Source organism: Coregonus clupeaformis, chromosome 11, assembly GCF_020615455.1.
Source record: "Coregonus clupeaformis isolate EN_2021a chromosome 11, ASM2061545v1, whole genome shotgun sequence".
Taxonomy (NCBI): Eukaryota; Metazoa; Chordata; class Actinopteri; order Salmoniformes; family Salmonidae; genus Coregonus; species Coregonus clupeaformis.
The window spans coordinates 52,829,325-52,848,211 of record NC_059202.1 but is presented as its reverse complement, the minus strand read 5'-3'; the positions used below and the strand labels follow the sequence as shown (position 1 = coordinate 52,848,211).

Genomic DNA, 18,887 nt, shown 5'->3' with positions numbered 1-18,887 from the left:
CAGATAATTTAGGGAACTCTAACCTTTAACGTATGACCCTTACCCTCTTGGTTGCACTCCATTCTGCCAGTCTATCCAGCTTTGGAGATGCTGGCAATGTGGCCTAACCCCTCCCTACCTCCAAACCTACTACAACTGTTCCTGAGGCTTGGGTGTCTGGGAGGAAAGTACAAATCTGAAAGACAGTGTGCAGGTTAGTGCTACTACATTTTCAGAGTCTATTTTTCAGTCCCAACTCCAACCATCCCAATGCACTGAAAGGTGTGCTAGAGGGGCTGGAGTCAGTCAATGTTAGGGTAAGTGTTAGGGATCGAAGTTAGGGTTAGAGAACAAGGATCAGGGTTAGAGGTCAAGGTTTTGCATTGTCTTACCATAGTTGGGACAGCAGACCTTGAGCCAGCACACATATGACAACACTGTGAGGTTGGTGAGACTGGCGAGTCCAAACAAAACCCCACAGAAGGCATAGCTCATACATGTAACCTCACTGAACAGCCACCTGGAGAGAGAAAGATAGAGAGAGAGAGAGAGAGAGAGACAGAGACAGAAATAGAGAGAGAGAGAGAGAGAGAGAGAGACTAATCATTTATCCGATAGATATTCAGAGACCATTTCTCTCACTTTTTCTGTGTCTGAACCTGAGGCCCCACATGGCTGATACTACCTGGAGTACAAGAGAGAGGGGAAATATATATTTATGACTATTAAAACAGTTGTGTCACACAGGTGACCTTTTTATTTCACGTTTTTATATTCTCTCTCCCTCTGTCTGTCTGTCTACATTTGTGAAGGCCTGAGGCATTACAAGGAAGGAGGGCATGACAAAACAAATCAGCACACATACACTGAATAACCTCAAGAAGGGAGGGAGAGAGAGAAAGGGGAAGGGGCAGGAGATGAGAGAAGTAAGTGTTGATGAGCAGAGGAGAGGATAGTAAAGGAGTGTGGACACTCACTTATGTGCGAAGGCTGATGATATGGCCATGGGGAAGAGAGAGATGGTCATTCCGAGGTCGCTGACGGAGAGGTTTATAACAAAGAACTCAGTTGGCTTCAGGGAGGACTTCTTCCGATAGGCCACAAACAGCAATATTCCATTCCCAACCAGTGAGAAAACACCTGAGACACACAGTTAGAATTTTAACAAGACTGAAAAGTAAAATGGCAGAGTGCACATACTGTAGAGAGCTTCAAGGCATCCAGTAAATCAAGAAAAAAACACTACCAATACTGGACAAAAGCAATTCAATGAAAGCCATTGTTTTGCGATCCCTCTTGTAAGACTTTTATCTTTGTATATCTTTAAAGTTATTTTTCCACAACTGAACTCGGAGCACAGCTATGATCCCCAGTGTTATGTAAACACACCAGGAGAAAGACTCACCAAATATGGCATAGATGGTCCCCATCAGGATGTCATGTTCTTTAGAGATGGTGGAAAGGAATAAAGATGTGTCAGCGAACAAAGACGTTTCAGAGGCATTTCCCATCTAAAGAGAGAGAGAGAGATTACTTTATTTGTGGTGTCAGATACATACAAGGGAGGAGAGGAGTAATAGGGTTAAATTAGTTCTGCTGTGTGACAAAGCCTCTGGGCCTTGTTCAGAATTTCACTGTATTCCTCTATCCAGAGGTCAAAGCCAAGACATATTGCACAACATATCATTACAACCGGACTCGCACGCACACTCTGTAAAGTCCATGGAGAATAAGAGCACTTCCTCCCAGCTGCCCACTGCACTGAGGCTAGGAAACACTATCACCACCGATAAATCTACAATAATCGAGAATTTCAACAAGCATTTTGCTACAGCTGGCCATGCTTTCCATCTGGCTACCACTAACCCGGCCACCAACTCTGCACCCTCTGCTGCAACTTGCCCATTCCCCCCGCTTCTCCTTCACACAAATTCAGACAGCTGATGTTTTGAAAGCGCTGCAAAATCTGGACCCCTACAAATCAGCTGGGCTAGACAATCTGGACCCTTTCTTTCTAAAACTAGCCGCCGAAATTGTCGCAACCCCTATTACTAGTCTGTTCAACCTCTCTTTCATAACGTCTGAGATCCCCAGAGATTGGAAAGCTGCCGCGGTCATCCCCCTCTTCAAAGGGGGTGACACTCTAGATCCAAACTGCTACAGACCTATATCCATCCTGCCCTGCCTTTCGAAAGTATTCGAAAGCCAAGTTAACAAACAGATCATCGACCATTTCGAATACCACCGTACCTTCTCCGCTATGCAATCCGGTTTCCGAGCTGGTCACGGGTGCACTTCAGCCACGCTCAAGGTCCTAAACGATATTATAACCGCGATTGATAATAGACAGTACTGTGCAGCCGTCTTCATCGACCTGGCCAAGGCTTTCGACTCTGTCAACCACCGCATTCTTATTGGCAGACTAAATAGCCTTGGTTTCTCAAATGACTGCCTCGCCTGGTTCACCAACTACTTCTCAGATAGAGTTCAGTGTGTCAAATCGGAGGGCCTGTTGTCTGGACCTATGGCAGTCTCTATGGGGGGTGCCACAGGGTTCAATTCTTGGGCCAACACTTTTCTCCGTGTATATCAATGATGTCGCTCTTGCTGCTGGTGACTCTCAGATCCACCTCTATGCAGACGACACCATTTTGTATACATCTGGCCCTTCATTGGACACTGTGTTAACAAACCTCCAAACGAGCTTCAATGCCATACAACAATCCTTCAGTAGCCTTCAACTGCTCTTAAACACTAGTAAAACTAAATGCATGCTTTTCAATCGAACGCTGCTGGCACCCGCCCACCCGACTAGAATCACCACTCTCGACGGGTCTGACCTAGAGTATGTGGACAACTACAAATACCTAGGTGTCTGGTTAGACTGTAAACTCAACTTCCAGACTCACATAAAGAATCTCCAATCCAAAGTTAAATCTAGAATCGGCTTCCTATTTCGCAACAAAGCCTCCTTCACTCATGCTGCCAAACATGCCCTCGTAAAACTGACTATCCTACCGATCCTTGACTTCGCGATGTCATTTACAAAATAGCCTCCAACACTCTACTCAGCAAATTGGATGTAGTCTATCACAGTGCCATCCGTTTTGTCTCCAAAGCCCCATACACTACCCACCACTGTGACCTGTACGCTCTTGTTGGCTGGTCCTCACTACATGTTCGTCGTCAAACCCACTGGCTCCAGGCCATCTATAAATCACTGCTAGGCAAATCCCCGCCTTATCTTAGCTCATTGGTCACCATAGCAGCACCCACCCGTAGTCTGCGCTCCAGCAGGTATATCTCACTGGTCATTCCCAAAGCCAACACCTCCTTTGGCCGCCATTCCTTCCAGTTCTCTGCTGCCAATGACTGGAACGAATTGCAAAAATCTCTGAAGCTGGAGACTCTTATCTCCCTCAATAACTTTAAGCATCAGTTGTCAGAGCACCTTACCGATCACTGCACCTGTACACAGCCCATCTGAAATTAGCCCACCCAACTACCTCATCCCTATATTGTTATTTATTTTGCTCTTTTGCACCCCAGTATCTCTATTTGCACATAATCTCTTGCACATCTAGCATTCCAGTGTTAATACTATTGTAATTATTCTGCACTATAGCCTATTTATTGCCTTACCTCCATAACTTGCTACATTTGCACACACTGTATATATATTTTCTGTTGTATTTCTGACTTTATGTTTTTTACCCCATATGTAACTCTGTGTTGTTTTTATTGCACTACTTTGCTTTATCTTGGCCAGGTCGCAGTTGTAAATGAGAACCTGTTCTCAACTGGCTTACCTGGTTAAATAAAGGTGAAATAAAAAAATAAAAAAATAAAAAAATAAATAAACACTCCAACGCACGCACCCAGGCACACACACATGCAAACTCAGAGAGTGACTAATTCCAGCCAGATAAGGCCTTAGCTAAGACAACAAGCCTCTGTGTCCTCAAGCTAAAATAACAGCCACTGACTTTTACTGCCTACTACTGACTTTGAATGTCACTATATTAGTATCACAATACAATGAGCTATTTACAGTACATTAAAAAAGTAGTTCTTCTTTGAAGAAGTCTATTTGACTTTTCACCACAACATGGAATAACTACACTCTTAGAAAAAAATATGCTATCTATAACTTAAAAGGGTTCTTCGGCTGTCCCCATAGGAGAACCCTTTGAAGAACACTTTATGGTTCCAGGTAGAACCCCTTTGGGTTCCATCTAGAACCCTTTCCACAGAGGGTTCTACCTGGAACCGAAAGGGTTCTCCTATGGGGACACCGAGAATCTCCGCCAGCTGATGATCGCCGTGCAGAGCCAGGTGGACACCCGACCAGCCACGGCAGCGGCGTCTCCAGTCTCACATGCGACATCGCGGGAACCCCGCCTACCACCTCCGGAGAGGTATGACGGACGTCCAGAGGGCTGCAGCGAATTCCTCACCCAGTGTTCCCTGGTATTCAGCCTACATCCCTCCTCCTTCCCGACGGAGCAGTGCCAGGTGGCCTACATCATCAATCTGTTGACGGGTCGGGCCCTTTCCTGGGCTACCGTGGAGTGGGAGAGCTTCCGGCATGCTCCGACTCCTACCAATTCACCCGGGAGCTACGCAAGGTGTTCGACTACTCTCGGGTGGTGTCGGGGCACGAGGCCGTGAGGCGGCTCATGGCCTGTCGGCAGGGTGACCGTACGGTTGCATGCTACTCCGTGGAGTTCCTGACCCGGGCTCGAGAGGCAGGATGGGAGGAGGCCGCCCTGGTCGTCCTTTACGCCCAGGGGCTATCGGAGTGGATGATGGACGAACTCTCCTTCAGGGAGCTGCCTGAGCGACTGGACGGCCTCATCGAACTCTCGATGTGGGTAGACAATCGGTATCATGAGAGGGCGCATGAGAGAGGGATGACGCAAGGCGCGCCTCCGCGTCCCCCTATCAACCCGGAGGCTTTCTGCCGATTCAGGGAGGAGATGCCTCAGGAGGAGGCTATGCAGCTGGGGGAGGCGCGCTTGTCCAGGATGAAAAGGCAGAGGCGTCTGCGCCAGGGACGTTGCCTGTACTGTGGCCAGGCAGGTCACCACTGCGACTCATGCCCGGAGAAGCAGGGAAACGGGAGGGCTCGCTTGTATCGGGAGGAACCGAAACCCCAGAAATCCAGAGACTCCCAGACATTTCTCCCCGTGAGGGCGCATTTACTGGTGGATTCCGGGGTCGCGGGAAACCTTATGGACGAAGGGCTGGCCCAAGGGTGGAGCGTTCCGTTACTCTCCCTCTCCGAGTCGGTTCCAGTCATGGGCCTGGACGGCCGGCCGTTGCGGTCGGGCTTCATCACCCAGCGCACTGTCCCTGTGCGTGTCCGGATGGTGGGGTGGCTATGGGAGGATATCCAGTTTTTTATTGTGGACTCTCCGGAGTGTCCCCTCGTCCTTGGGCACCCCTGGTTGGTTGCCCACAAACCCCGGATAGAATGGTCCACGGGGCGGCTCATCCTGGAGGGAAGCTCCACTCCCATCCTGTTCCGGTCTCCACCGACCACTCATCAGCACAAACCACCGTCCCAGACCACCTACCAGTCCTCACCTCTTCCCCAGGTCCCGCACTCCGAACCGCCTACCGCCCTAGCGGCGGTGGCCACCGGGAGGCCCGCGGCTACAGACTCTGTCACCGGCCCAGACCTGGCAGGCATTCCCTGGGAGTATTGGGATCTGGGGGAGGTGTTTAGTAAGAGGCGTGTCAAGGGCCTACCTCCTCACAGGCCTTACTACTGCACTATCGATCTCCTGCCGGGCGCCATGACCACACAAGGGCGTTTGTTTTCCTTGTCCCAGCCGGAGACACTGGTCATGAGGGTCATGACATTCGTCCCTCTACCTCACCCGCGGGCGCGGGCTTCTTCTTCGTGGGGACAAAGGACGGTGGGCAGCGGCCGTGCATTGATTAACGGGCGTTCAACGACATCACGGTTAAGAACCGCTACCCACTCCTCCTGATGACGACGGCATTCGAGTCGTTGCAGGGAGCCCGGGTCTTCACCAAGTTGGACTTACGTAATGCCTACAACCTGGTGAGGATTCAGGAGGGGGATGAGTGGAAGAGAGCTTTTAACACACCCAGTGGGAATTACGAGTACCAAGTCATTCCGTTTGGTCTAGCCAATGCGCCTGCGGTGTTCCAGGCATTGGTCAATGACGTGCTCCGGGACCTCCTCGACTACAGTGTCTTCGTGTATTTGGATGACCTCCTAATATTTTCGAAAGACATGAGCGAACACCAGCAGCACGTCCAGCAGGTCCTCCAACGCCTTCTCCATCACCAGCTCTACGTCAAGGCAGAGAAGTGTGTGTTCCACACAGAGAGAGTCTCCTTCCTGGACCTACGGATGGACCCAGCTAAGGTCAGCGCGGTACTGGATTGGACCCAGCCCTCATCCCTCAAGCAACTACAATGGATTTTAGGGTTCGCTAATTTTTATAGGCGATTTATTCACAATTTTAGCTCCCTAGCCGCTCACCTGACAGCCCTCACGCAGACGAGCGTACACTAATTCGCCTGGACCCCGGAAGTGGGGAAGGCATTTGATGCTCTTAAGCTGCGCTTTACATCTGCCCCAGTTCTCGGGCATCCTGATCCGTCCCTGCTGTTCATTGTGGAGGTGGATGTTTCAGACGTTGCGGTGGGAGCAATCTTGTCCCAGCAGTTCCTCACGGAAGGTAAGACTCACCCCTGCGCATTTTTCTCCTGTCGGCTGTCCCCGGCGGAGTGGAATTACGACGTGGGGAACCGTGAGCTGCTAGCGGTCAAGCTCGCCCTGGGGGAGTGGAGACATTGGCTAGAGGGGGCCGCCCATCCATTCGTCGTATGGACTGACCACAAGAACTTAGCCTACATTCCGGGGGCCAAGAGGCTCAACTCGTGCCAAGCCAGGTGGGCATTGTTCTTCACCAGGTTCCAGTTCACCATCTCATACCGTCGGGGGTCGAAGAACACCAGGCCTGATGCACTCTCCCGGCAGTGCGAAAACATGGACATGGTGGAGAGGGACGACCCCATTGTCCCCAACGCCCTGATTGCTGCCCCAGTTTTGTGGGGAATTGATAGGCTGGTCAGAGCAGCGCATCGGCAGGAGCCCAATCCGGGCGGAGGTCCATCGGGGAGGATGTACGTACACAAGGCTGCATGCTCGTGACTGCTTCAGCACAAACTGATTGCTGGTGAGGTGTCCGACCTCACCAGCCATCCGGGGGCGCCAGGACGTTGGAGTTCCTGCGTAGTAGGTTCTGGTGGGAGGGATACGAGCGCCTTCGTGGCTGCTTGCCCGGTGTGAACGTGCACGAACAGCTCACATCAGCCTGTGGCAGGGCTGCTCCGACCCCTGCCTATCCCCAAGCGTCCCTGGTCCCACATCTCGCTGGATTTAATTTCCGCCCTACCCCCCTCTGATGGATACACACTCATCCTGGTCATTGTGGACCGGTTCTCGAAGGCTGCCCACTTCATTTCCCTTCCCAAACTCCCGTCGGCCCGGGAGACAACTAAGTTGATGGTGCAGCACGTTTTCCGGGTCCATGGATTTCCCAAGATGTGGTGTCGGATCTGGGCCCTCAGCTCGCCTCCTGGTTCTGGAAGGCGTACGCCACCTGCCTCGGCGCCTCCGTCAGCTTGTCTTCAGGCTTCCATCCCCAGTTGAACGGGCAGACGGACCGCGTCAACCAGGATCTGGAAGTGGTGCTGAGGTGCTACACCTCCAGCAACCCAGCTACGTGGTGTCAGCGACTGGCGCTGGCGGAGTACGCCCACAACACCCTTCTCTGCTCGTCCACCGGCCTGTCTACCTTCCAGTGCCAATACGGGTACCAACCCCCCGTATTCCCTAAGCAACATGAGGAGGCGTCGGTCCCGTCGGGCCCACATCAGTCGCTGTCGCTGCACCTGGAGGCAGGTACAGGCGGTGCTTAAGCGGGCCTCGTCAGGTCTCAACATCAGGCCAACCGCAGGTGTCGCCCGGCCCCGGTCTTTCGCCTGAGACAGAGGGTGTTCTTCCCCTCCACGTGGAGTCCAGGAAGCTGTCCCCCCGGTCCGTCGGGACATTCAGAGTGGTCTGGCGAGTCAACCCAGTGGCCTACCACCTGCAACTTCCCCCCACCATGCGGGTGCATCCCACATTCCATGTGTCCCTCCTCAAGCCCGTCACCACCTGTCCCCTGGCTCCCCCTCCTGGTCCTGTTCCCTCGCTGCGCCTCATCGGAAGGCAGCCGGATTTTACTGTGGACCGGATCCATGACTGCCAGCGAGTGGGGAGGGTTATCCAATTTCTGGTGGACTGGGAGGGTTATGGGCCAGAGGAGCGGTCCTGGGTGCCCAGGAGGGACATTCTGGACACAGGGCTGATAACACCATTCCGTCGCCTCCACCCGGAGGCTCCGAGGTGAATGGCTGAGGCCGTTCCTCGGGGGGAGGGGCACTGTTACAGGAGGGGTCGCAGTTCCGGAGTGACCCACTAGGTGTCATACTATGACAACCTTAGGCACCTCCTCACTCACAGTCGGGACTAATCATATTCCTATTGGTGTCACCTGTGTCTATCATTTCACCTGTGTATTTATGAACTCACTTCCCTGTGTTCCCTTGCTCAGTTTTCTCTGCTAGTTTCTCTATGTCCAGCAGTACTACTCAGGGTCTGATCGGAGATCTATGTACAGGTACTTGAGAAGTGTTCTCCCTGTTTCGTTATTTGTTTCAGTCTTAGGTAGTATTTCGTATTTTGGCTGTCAGCCGGTTTAGTTTTATCGTGATGAGTGCATTATTTTGTATTTTGGCTTCGGGACCACCAGTAAAGATCCTTGTTTCACCGTCTCTGCTTACTGCCTACTGTATATCTTGCACTGCACCTGGGTCACACCTCACCCCAACCCTTACACATCTGGTTTGCTGTTAATGGGACTATCATTTGTTTTTCAACAGGACAATGATCCAACACACCTCCAGGCTGTGTAAGGGCTATTTTACCAAGAAGGAGAGTGATGGAGTGCTGTATCAGATGACCTGGCCTCCCCCGACCTCGACCCAATTGAGATGGTTTGGGATGAGTCGGACGGCAGAGTGAAGGAAAAGAAGCCAACAAGTGCTAAGCATATGTGGGAACTCCTTCAAGACTGTTGGAAAAGCATTCCAGGTGAAGCTGGTTGAGAGAATGCCAAGAGTGTGCAAAGCTGTCATCAAGGCAAAGGGTGGCTATTTGAAGAATCTCAAATATAAAATATATTTGGATTTGTTTAACACTTTTTTGGTTACTACATGATTCCATATGTGTTATTTCATAGTTTTGATATCTTCACTATTACTCTTCAATGTAGAAAATAGTAAAAATTAAGAAAAACCCTTGAATGTGTACAGTGAGGGAAAAAAGTATTTGATCCCCTGCTGATTTTGTATGTTTGCGTACTGACAAAGAAATGATCAGTCTATAATTAGAATGGTAGGTTTATTTGAACAGTGAGAGACAGAATAACAACAAAAAAATCCAGAAAAACGCATGTCGATGTCACGATCATCGGATATAGAGGACCAAGGCGCAGCGTGGAAGGTGAACATACTTATTTATTTAATGATACACGAACAAAACAACAAATCGATACGTGACGTCCACAGGTGCAAAACACAAACCAACACGGAACAAGATCCCACAAACAATGTGGGAAAACCACCTGACTAAATATGGTTCCCAATCAGAGACAACCAGCAACAGCTGATACTCGTTGCCTCTGATTGAGAACCACTCTGGCCAACATAGATATACAAAAACTAAACTAGACACAACGACCACAAAACATAAACTCTACACACCCTGGCTCAACTTAAAAGAGTCCCTAGAGCCAGGGCGTGACAGTCGAAAATGTTATAAATTGATTTGCATTTTAATGAGGGAAATAAGTATTTGACCCCCTCTCAATCAGAAAGATTTCTGGCTCCCAGGTGTCTTTTATACAGGTAACGAGCTGAGATTAGGAGCACACTCTTAAAGGGAGTGCTCCTAATCTCAGCTTAATACCTGTATAAAAGACACCTGTCCACAGAAGCAATCAATCAATCAGATTCCAATCTCTCCACCAAGGCCAAGACCAAAGAGCTCTCCAAGGATGTCAGGGACATGATTGTAGACCTACACAAGGCTGGAATGGGCTACAAGACCATCGCCAAGCAGCTTGGTGAGAAGGTGACAACAGTTGGTGCGATTATTTGCAAATGGAAGAAACACAAAAGAACTGTCAATCTCCCTCGGCCTGGGGCTCCATGCAAGATCTCACCTCGTGGAGTTGCAATGATCATGAGAACGGTGAGGAATCAGCCCAGAACTACACGGGAGGATCTTGTCAATGATCTCAAGGCAGCTGGGACAATAGTCACCAAGAATAGAATTGGTAACACACTACGCCGTGAAGGACTGAAATCCTGCAGCGCCCGCAAGGTCCCCCTGCTCAAGAAAGCACATGTACAGGCCCGTCTGAAGTTTGCCAATGAACATCTGAAATGATTCAGAGGAGAACTGGGTGAAAGTGTTGTGGTCAGATGAGACCAAAATGGAGCTCTTTGGCATCAACTCAACTCGCCGTGTTTGGAGGAGGAGGAATGCTGCCTATGACCCCAAGAACACCATCCCAACAGTCAAACATGGAGGTGGAAACATTATGCTTTGGGGGAGTTTTTCTGCTAAGGGGACAGGACAACTTCACCGCATCAAAGGGACGATGGACGGGGCCATGTACCGTCAAATCTTGGGTGAGAACCTCCTTCCCTCAGCCAGGGCATTGAAAGTGGGTCGTGGATGGGTATTCCAGCATGACAATGACCCAAAACACACGGCCAAGGCAACAAAGGAGTGTCACAAGAAGAAGCACATTAAGGTCCTGGAGTGGCCTAGCCAGTCTCCAGACCTTAATCCCATAGAAAATCTTTGGAGGGAGCTGAAGGTTCGAGTTGCCAAACATCAGCCTCGAAACCTTAATGACTTGGAGAAGATCGGTAAAGAGCAGTGGGACAAAATCCCTCCTGAGATTTGTGCAAACCTGGTGGCCAACTACAAGAAACTTCTCACCTCTGTGATTGCCAACAAGGGTTTTGCCACCAAGTACTAAGTCATGTTTTGCAGAGGGATCAAATACTTATTTCCCTCATTAAAATGCAAATCAAGTTATAACATTTTTGACATGCATTTTTCTGCTTTTTTGTTGTTGTTATTCTGTCTCTCACTGTTCAAATAAACATACCATTAAAATTATAGACTGATCATTTCTTTGTCAGTGGGCAAACGTACAAAATCAGCAGGGGATCAAATACTTTTTTCCCTCACTGTAGATGTGTCCAAACTTTTGACTGGTACTGTATCTACATTTACATTTACATTTTAGTCATTTAGCAGACGCTCTTATCCAGAGCGACTTACAGTTAGTTTGTTTTATTTTTTTATTTTTTCATACCCCCCGTGGGAATCGAACCCACAACCCTGGCGTTGCAAACGCCATGCTCTACCATCTGAGCTACATCCCTGCCGGTCATTCCCTCCCCTACCTTGGACGACACTGGGCCAATTGTGCGCCGCCACATGGGTCTCCCGGTCGCGACCGGCTATGACAGAGCCTAAATAGATATGACATGCCATTTTGGGGTAGAACACAGGAACCGCCCAACAGTCACGAGCGTATGCGTGCGCATCTGTTGCTACTCTGGTATTCCTAAGGCATCCCCACTGTGACGCTCACTGTTGGTTTGACTTGGTTGTGATTGAATTGGGAGGTCCAGAGCGCTGATGTGTGAAGAGTACACTAATTTAATTTGTTTGAAGAGAGCTTAATGTGATTATTTAGCCACACACAGTCCACAATGAAACAAGTCATGTCTAGCTCTTTTTCTATTAAAGGACTATAGTGGTAATCGATGCCGTTCACCTTGAAATACAATGTACAAGCCATCCCTTTGGAATAAAACAGACTTTTTTGGCTCAAAGCTGGTCATAATACCAAACTTCATACTGTATAATGGTACTAGATGATGAACATTTTCATCAACCCAATGCATAAATGCACACAATTAATCATTCAAACCCACTCACACGCAATGGAAACACATACACCCGGGCTCATACATGCACGCACTGAAACACATACACCCGGGCTCATACATGCATGCACTGAAACACATACACCCGGGCTCATACATGCATGCACTGAAACACATACACCCGGGCTCATACATGCATGCACTGAAACACATACACCCGGGCTCATACATGCATGCACTGAAACACATACACCCGGGCTCATACATGCATGCACGCGCACACACAGATTAAGATAACTTTATTAGTCAATTGCACAAAAGGTCCAACCGAAATTTGACTTCCTCTTTTAACCCAACCCCTCTAAAAGACACACATACAGTGCATTCGGAAAGTATTCAGACCCCTTCCCTTTTTCCACATTTTGTTACGTTACAGACTTATTCTAAAATGGATTGAATAATATGTTTTCCTCATCAATCTACACACAATACCCCATAATGACAAAGCAAAAACCATACTTTATTACAAATAAAAACAGAAATACCTTATTTACTTAAGTAATCAGAACCTTTGCTATGAGACTCGAAATTGAGCTCAGGTGCATCCTGTTTCCAATGATTATCTGTGAGATGTTTCTACAACTTGATTGGAGTACACCTGTGTTAAATTAAATTGATTGGACATGATTTGGAAAGGCACACACGTCTATATAAGGTCCCACAGTTGACAGTACATGTCAAAGCAAAAACCAAGCCATGAGGTCGAAGGAATTGTCTGTGGAGCTCCAAGACAGGATTGTGTCGAGGCACAGATCTGGGGAAGGGTACCAAAAGATGTCTGCAGCATTGAAGGTCCACAAGAACACAGTGGTCTCCATCATTCTTAAATGGATGAATTTTCGAAGCACCAAGACTCTTCCTAGAGCTGGCAGCCCAGCCAAACTGAGCAATCGGGGGAGATGGGCCTTGGTCAGGGAGGTGCCAAGAACCCGATGGTCACTTTGACAGAGCTCCAGAGTTCCACTGTGGAGATAGGAGAACCTTCCAGAAGGACAACCATCTCTGCAGCACTCCACCAATCAGGCCTTTATGGTAGAGTGGCCAGACGGAAGACACTCCTCAGTAAAAGCCACATGACAGCCCGCTTGGAGTTTGCCTAAAGGCTCCTAAAGGACTCTCAGACTATGAGAAACAAGATTCTCTTGTCTGATGAAACCAAGATTGAAGCCTGAATGCCAAGTGTCACGTCTGGAGGAAACCAGCCACCGCTCATCACCTGGCACCATCCCTATGGTAAAGCATGGTGGTGGCAGCATCATGCAGTGGGGATGTTTTTCAGCAGCAGTCTCTAAATGTCCTTGAGTGGCCCAGCCAGAGCCCGGTCTTTAACCCGATTGTACATCTCTGGAGAGACCTGTAAATAGCTGTGCAGTGACGCTCCCCATCCAACCTGACAGAGCTTGAGAGGATCTGCAGAGAAGAATGGGAGAAACTCCCCAAATACAGGTGTGCCAAGAAGACTCAAGGCTGTAATTGCTGCCAAAGGTGCTTCAACAAAGTACTGAGTAAAGGATCTGAATACTTATGCAAATGTGATATTTCTGTTTTTCATTTGTAATACATTTGCAAAACAACTGTTTTTGCTTTGTCATTATGGGGTATTGTGTGTAGATTGATGAGGTGAAAAAAACAATTTAATCAATTTTAGAATAAGGCTGTAACGTAAGAAAATGTGGAGAACGTTGAGGGGTCTGAATACTTTCCGAAAGCACTGATACATACACTGTTGTTTTGGGGGATTAAGTGCCTTGCGCAAGGGCACAACAGCATGCAATGCCATCTAGGATTTGATACCAGCAACCCTCTGGTTGCCAGCTCACTTCCCACCAGATTTTTCCTGTCGGAACTAGTAACCCTCCGGTTGCTGGCTCCCCTCTCCAACGCTAGGCTACCTTCCACATGATAAGGTGAATGTTTTTTGTAACCCCTTGGAGAGAACTATTAAGTCTTTTATGACTATATTTCTGGAATGAGCTGCAGGTAAAACAATGAAATGTTGTTGAATCATTGAAACATGGACATGCAGCCTGAGGCGTTTGTGTGTTTTGACAAGACAGAGAAAGAGAGAGCGAGAGATGGGGGAGACAGAGAATGTACAAGTCAAAGAGACACAGAAAGGTATTAACTTTGTGTGTTAGTGTTTGTATGCAAGTCTGTGTATTAATTCGCCAAGGTGTCAGTATGTGTCTCTGTGTGTGTATGTGTGTATGCGTATACACTGAGTGTACAAAACATTAGGAACTGCTCTTTCCATGCCATAGACTGACCAGGTGAATCCAGGTGAACACTATGATCCCTTATAGATGTCACCTGTCACCAGGAGACAGGTTAAAGAAGGATTTTTAAGCCTTGAGAGAATTGAGACATGGATTGTGTATGTGTGCTATTCAGAGGGTGAATGGGAAAGACAAAATATTTAACTGTCTTTGAACGGGTTATGGTAGTAGGTGCCAGGCGCACCGGTTTGAGTGTGTCAAGAACTGCAACACTGCTGGGTTTTTCACTCTCAACAGTTTCCCGTATATATCAAGAATGGTCCACCATCCAAAGGACACACAGCCAACTTGGCATCCCTGTTGAGCGCTTTCGACACCTTGTAATCCATGCTCCGACGAACTGAGGCTGTTCTGAGGGTGCAACTCAATATTAGGAAGGTGTTCTGAATGTTTTGTACACTCAGTGTATGTCTTCACAGTCACTGAGCTTGTATTATAGTGTAATAACCAGAGAATGTGAGACATTTACATTTTAGTCATTTAGCAGACGCTCTTATCCAGAGCGACTTACAGGAGCAATTAGGGTTAAGTGCCTTGCTTAAGTGCACATCGACAGATTTTTCCCCTAGTCTGCTCGGGGATTAGAACCAGCGACCTTTCGGTTACTGGCACAACGCTCTTACCCACTAAGCTACCTGCCGCCCCATTAGGAATAGAGTGTGTTCAGTGGAGCGTGGATGGGAGCACTCTCCAAGACAAGTAGAGTACTCTACTCTATAACCAATGATTCCCCAGACAAATAGTACTCTACTCTATAACCAATGATTCCCCAGACAAATAGTACTCTACTCTATAACCAATGACTACCCAGACAAATAGTTCTCTACTCTATAACCAATGATTCCCCAGACAAATAGTTATCTACTCTATAACCAATGATTCCCCAGACAAATAGTTATCTACTCTATAACCAATGATTCCCCAGACAAATAGTTATCTACTCTATAACCAATGATTCCCCAGACAAATAGTTCTCTATAACCAATGATTCCCCAAACAAATAGTTCTCTACAATACAACCAATGATTCCCCAGACAAATAGTACTCTACTCTATAACCAATGACTACCCAGACAAATAGTTCTCTACTCTATAACCAATGATTCCCCAGACAAATAGTTCTCTACAATATAACCAATGATTCCCCAGACAAATAGTTCTCTACTCTATAACCAATGATTCCCCAGACAAATAGTTATCTACTCTATAACCAATGATTCCCCAGACAAATAGTTCTCTACTCTATAACCAATGATTCCCCAGACAAATAGTTCTCTACTCTATAACCAATGATTCCCCAAACAAATAGTTCTCTACAATACAACCAATGATTCCCCAGACAAATAGTACTCTACTCTATAACCAATGACTACCCAGACAAATAGTTCTCTACTCTATAACCAATGATTCCCCAGACAAATAGTTCTCTACTCTATAACCATTGACTCCCCAGACACTCACTTACTCACCAATATAAAACAACAATGCACTATCACAAACTTCTCTCTTTACCCAATATAGCTGCAGGAACTTGGGGCTCTATAGCACTGTTTCTGCACGCTGGTCCTGGGGACCCATTGTTTGTGTTTGACTGGAAATCTAAAATGATGAACATGACATGAAACATTAAGACACCACACAATCCTGCAGTCTCAAGTGGGATACAAACACACAACAGATGTCCACATCTGTCGCAAGCAAGCATGCACGCACAAACACACACCAAGCACACACCAAACACACACATAAACACACACCAAACACACACAAAGATTGATAGACTTAAGTGAAGCTCAGTGATAACGAGGATGGTAATTACACTAACAACTTGAGCTCAATGATGTGGATGTACTCGGAATACATATCCCAAATGAAATAAATGATCTCACTCCAATAAAGTTTAATAGAAAGTTAGCAAAAATAGATAAGATCTTGCTACCATGGAAAGGTAAATACCTGTCTATTTGTGGAAAAATCACCCTGATTAACTCTTTAGTATTATCCCAGTTTACCTATTTGCTTATGGTCTAGCCTACGCCTAGCAAACAGTTTTTTAAATGAAATGAGAAAAAAATATTCAATTTTATTTGGAATGGCAAGCCAGACAAAATTAAACGGGCCTATTTATATAATGAATATGAATTCGGAGAACAGAAATGATTAAATATTAAAGCATTAGACCTATCACTAAAAGCTTCAGTCATACAAAAGTTATACTTAAATCCGAACTGGTTCTCTAGCAAATTAGTAAGATTGTCTCACCCAATGTTCAAGAATGGCTTTTTTCCCTTTATTCAGATTACAACCTCTCACTTTTAGTTATTTGAAAAGGAAATCATCTCCCAAATATCACTATTTCTAAAACAAGCCATAGAAAGTTGGTTGAAACGCCCTGCATTAAAGAACATAATTGGTTAAAGAAAATGTGATAAATAAAAAAGTATACCAGTTTCATTTAAGGACCAAAGGATTGACAGTCATCCCATATAGATTGCTAAATAGTTGGGAAGAGATTTTTGACGTACCGATTCCATGGCATAGTGTTTATGAACTGATACACAAAACGACGCCGGATTCAAAACTTAGAATTTTTCAATTTAAATAATTATACAAAATTCTTGCTACCAATAGAATGTTATTTATATGGGGGATACAATCTTCCCAGCTCTGCAGATTTTGCTGCGAAGAGACAGAATAATTAGATCATTTATTTTGGTACTGTCCATTTGTAGCTTGTTTTTGGACACAGGTCCACGAATAGCTGAAGGATTGCAATATTTACCTGGAGCTAACCCAGCATATAGCACTACTGGGTGATCTGAAAAGTCATAGTCAATCGATCATAATATAATAATACTTTTAGCAAAAAAAAATATTTTCAATTTACAATCTGTAGAAACAATGAGAATAGAAGGGTTCAGAACTTTTGTGAAACATCACAGTACAGTTGAAACTATCTGGCAAATAGAAATCCAATATGGATGGTGTTAAGAGATAGATGGGAGGTGTTGAATGGAGCTGAAGGATGGGACTAATAACAACTAACAACAACTAATAACAACAAGATAACTAATGTAAAGCATACTGTGTCCATAATAAGTACAGTGGGGAAAAAAAGTATTTAGTCAGCCACCAATTGTGCAAGTTCTCCCACTTAAAAAGATGAGAGAGGCCTGTCATTTTCATCATAGGTACACGTCAACTATGACAGACAAATTGAGAAAAAAAAATCCAGAAAATCACATTGTAGGATTTTTAATGAATTTATTTGCAAATTATGGTGGAAAAAAAGTATTTGGTCAATAACAAAAGTTTCTCAATACTTTGCTATATACCCCTTGTTGGCAATGACACAGGTCAAACGTTTTCTGTAAGTCTTCACAAGGTTTTCACACACTGTTGCTGGTATTTTGGCCCATTCCTCCATGCAGATCTCCTCTAGAGCAGTGATGTTTTGGGGCTGTCGCTGGGCAACACGGACTTTCAACTCCCTCCAAAGATTTTCTATGGGGTTGAGATCTGGAGACTGGCTAGGCCACTCCAGGACCTTGAAATGCTTCTTACGAAGCCACTCCTTCGTTGCCCGGGAGGTGTGTTTGGGATCATTGTCATGCTAAAAGACCCAGCCACGTTTCATCTTCAATGCCCTTGCTGATGGAAGGAGGTTTTCACTCAAAATCTCACGATACATAGCCCCATTCATTCTTTCCTTTACACGGATCAGTCGTCCTGGTCCCTTTGCAGAAAAACAGCCCCAAAGCATGAAGTTTCCACCCCCCATGCTTCACAGTAGGTATGGTGTTCTTTGGATGCAACTCAGCATTCTTTGTCCTCCAAACACGATGAGTTGAGTTTTTACCAAAAAGTAATATTTTGGTTTCATCTGACCATATGACATTCACCCAATCCTCTTCTGGATCATCCAAATGCACTCTAGCAAACTTCAGACGGGCCTGGACATGTACTGGCTTAAGCAGGGGGACATGTCTGGCAATGGAGGATTTGAGTCCCTGGCGGAGTAGTGTGTTACTGATGGTAGGCTTTGTTACTTTGGTCCCAGCTCTCTGCAGGTCATTCACTAGGTCCCCCCCGTGTGGTTCTGGGATTTTTGCTCACCGTTCTTGTGATCATTTTGACCCCACTGGGTGAGATCTTGCGTGGATCCCCAGATCGAGGGAGATTATCAGTGGTCTTGTATGTCTTCCATTTCCTAATAATTGCTCCCACCGTTGATTTCTTCAAACCAAGCTGCTTACCTATTGCAGATACAGTCTTCCCAGCCTGGTGCAGGTCTACAATTTTGTTTCTGGTGTCCTTTGACAGCTCTTTGGTCTTGACCATAGTGGAGTTTGGAGTGTGACTGTTTGAGGTTGTGGACAGGTGTCTTTTATACTGATAACAAGTTCAAACAGGTGCCATTAATACAGGTAACGAGTGGAGGACAGAGGAGCCTCTTTAAGAAGAAGTTACAGGTCTGTGAGAGCCAGAAATCTTGCTTGTTCGTAGGTGA

At 46.6% G+C, this 18,887-nt stretch overlaps 1 protein-coding gene across 2 annotated transcripts in view; it reads right to left on the bottom strand.

Annotated features, from left to right (window-relative positions):
• The window catches only part of opn7b (opsin 7, group member b), a 147,592-nt gene that overhangs the window by 11,785 nt on the left and 116,920 nt on the right, over window positions 1–18,887 (bottom strand). For both annotated transcript variants that reach the window (XM_041855723.2, XM_041855724.2), the window contains exons 2-4: window positions 1,385–1,490; window positions 957–1,119; window positions 372–499 (exon numbers count right to left, since the gene is read on the bottom strand). In XM_041855723.2, the coding sequence (XP_041711657.1) occupies window positions 372–499; window positions 957–1,119; window positions 1,385–1,490 (397 nt within the window). The remainder of the gene's footprint in view (window positions 1–371; window positions 500–956; window positions 1,120–1,384; window positions 1,491–18,887) is intronic.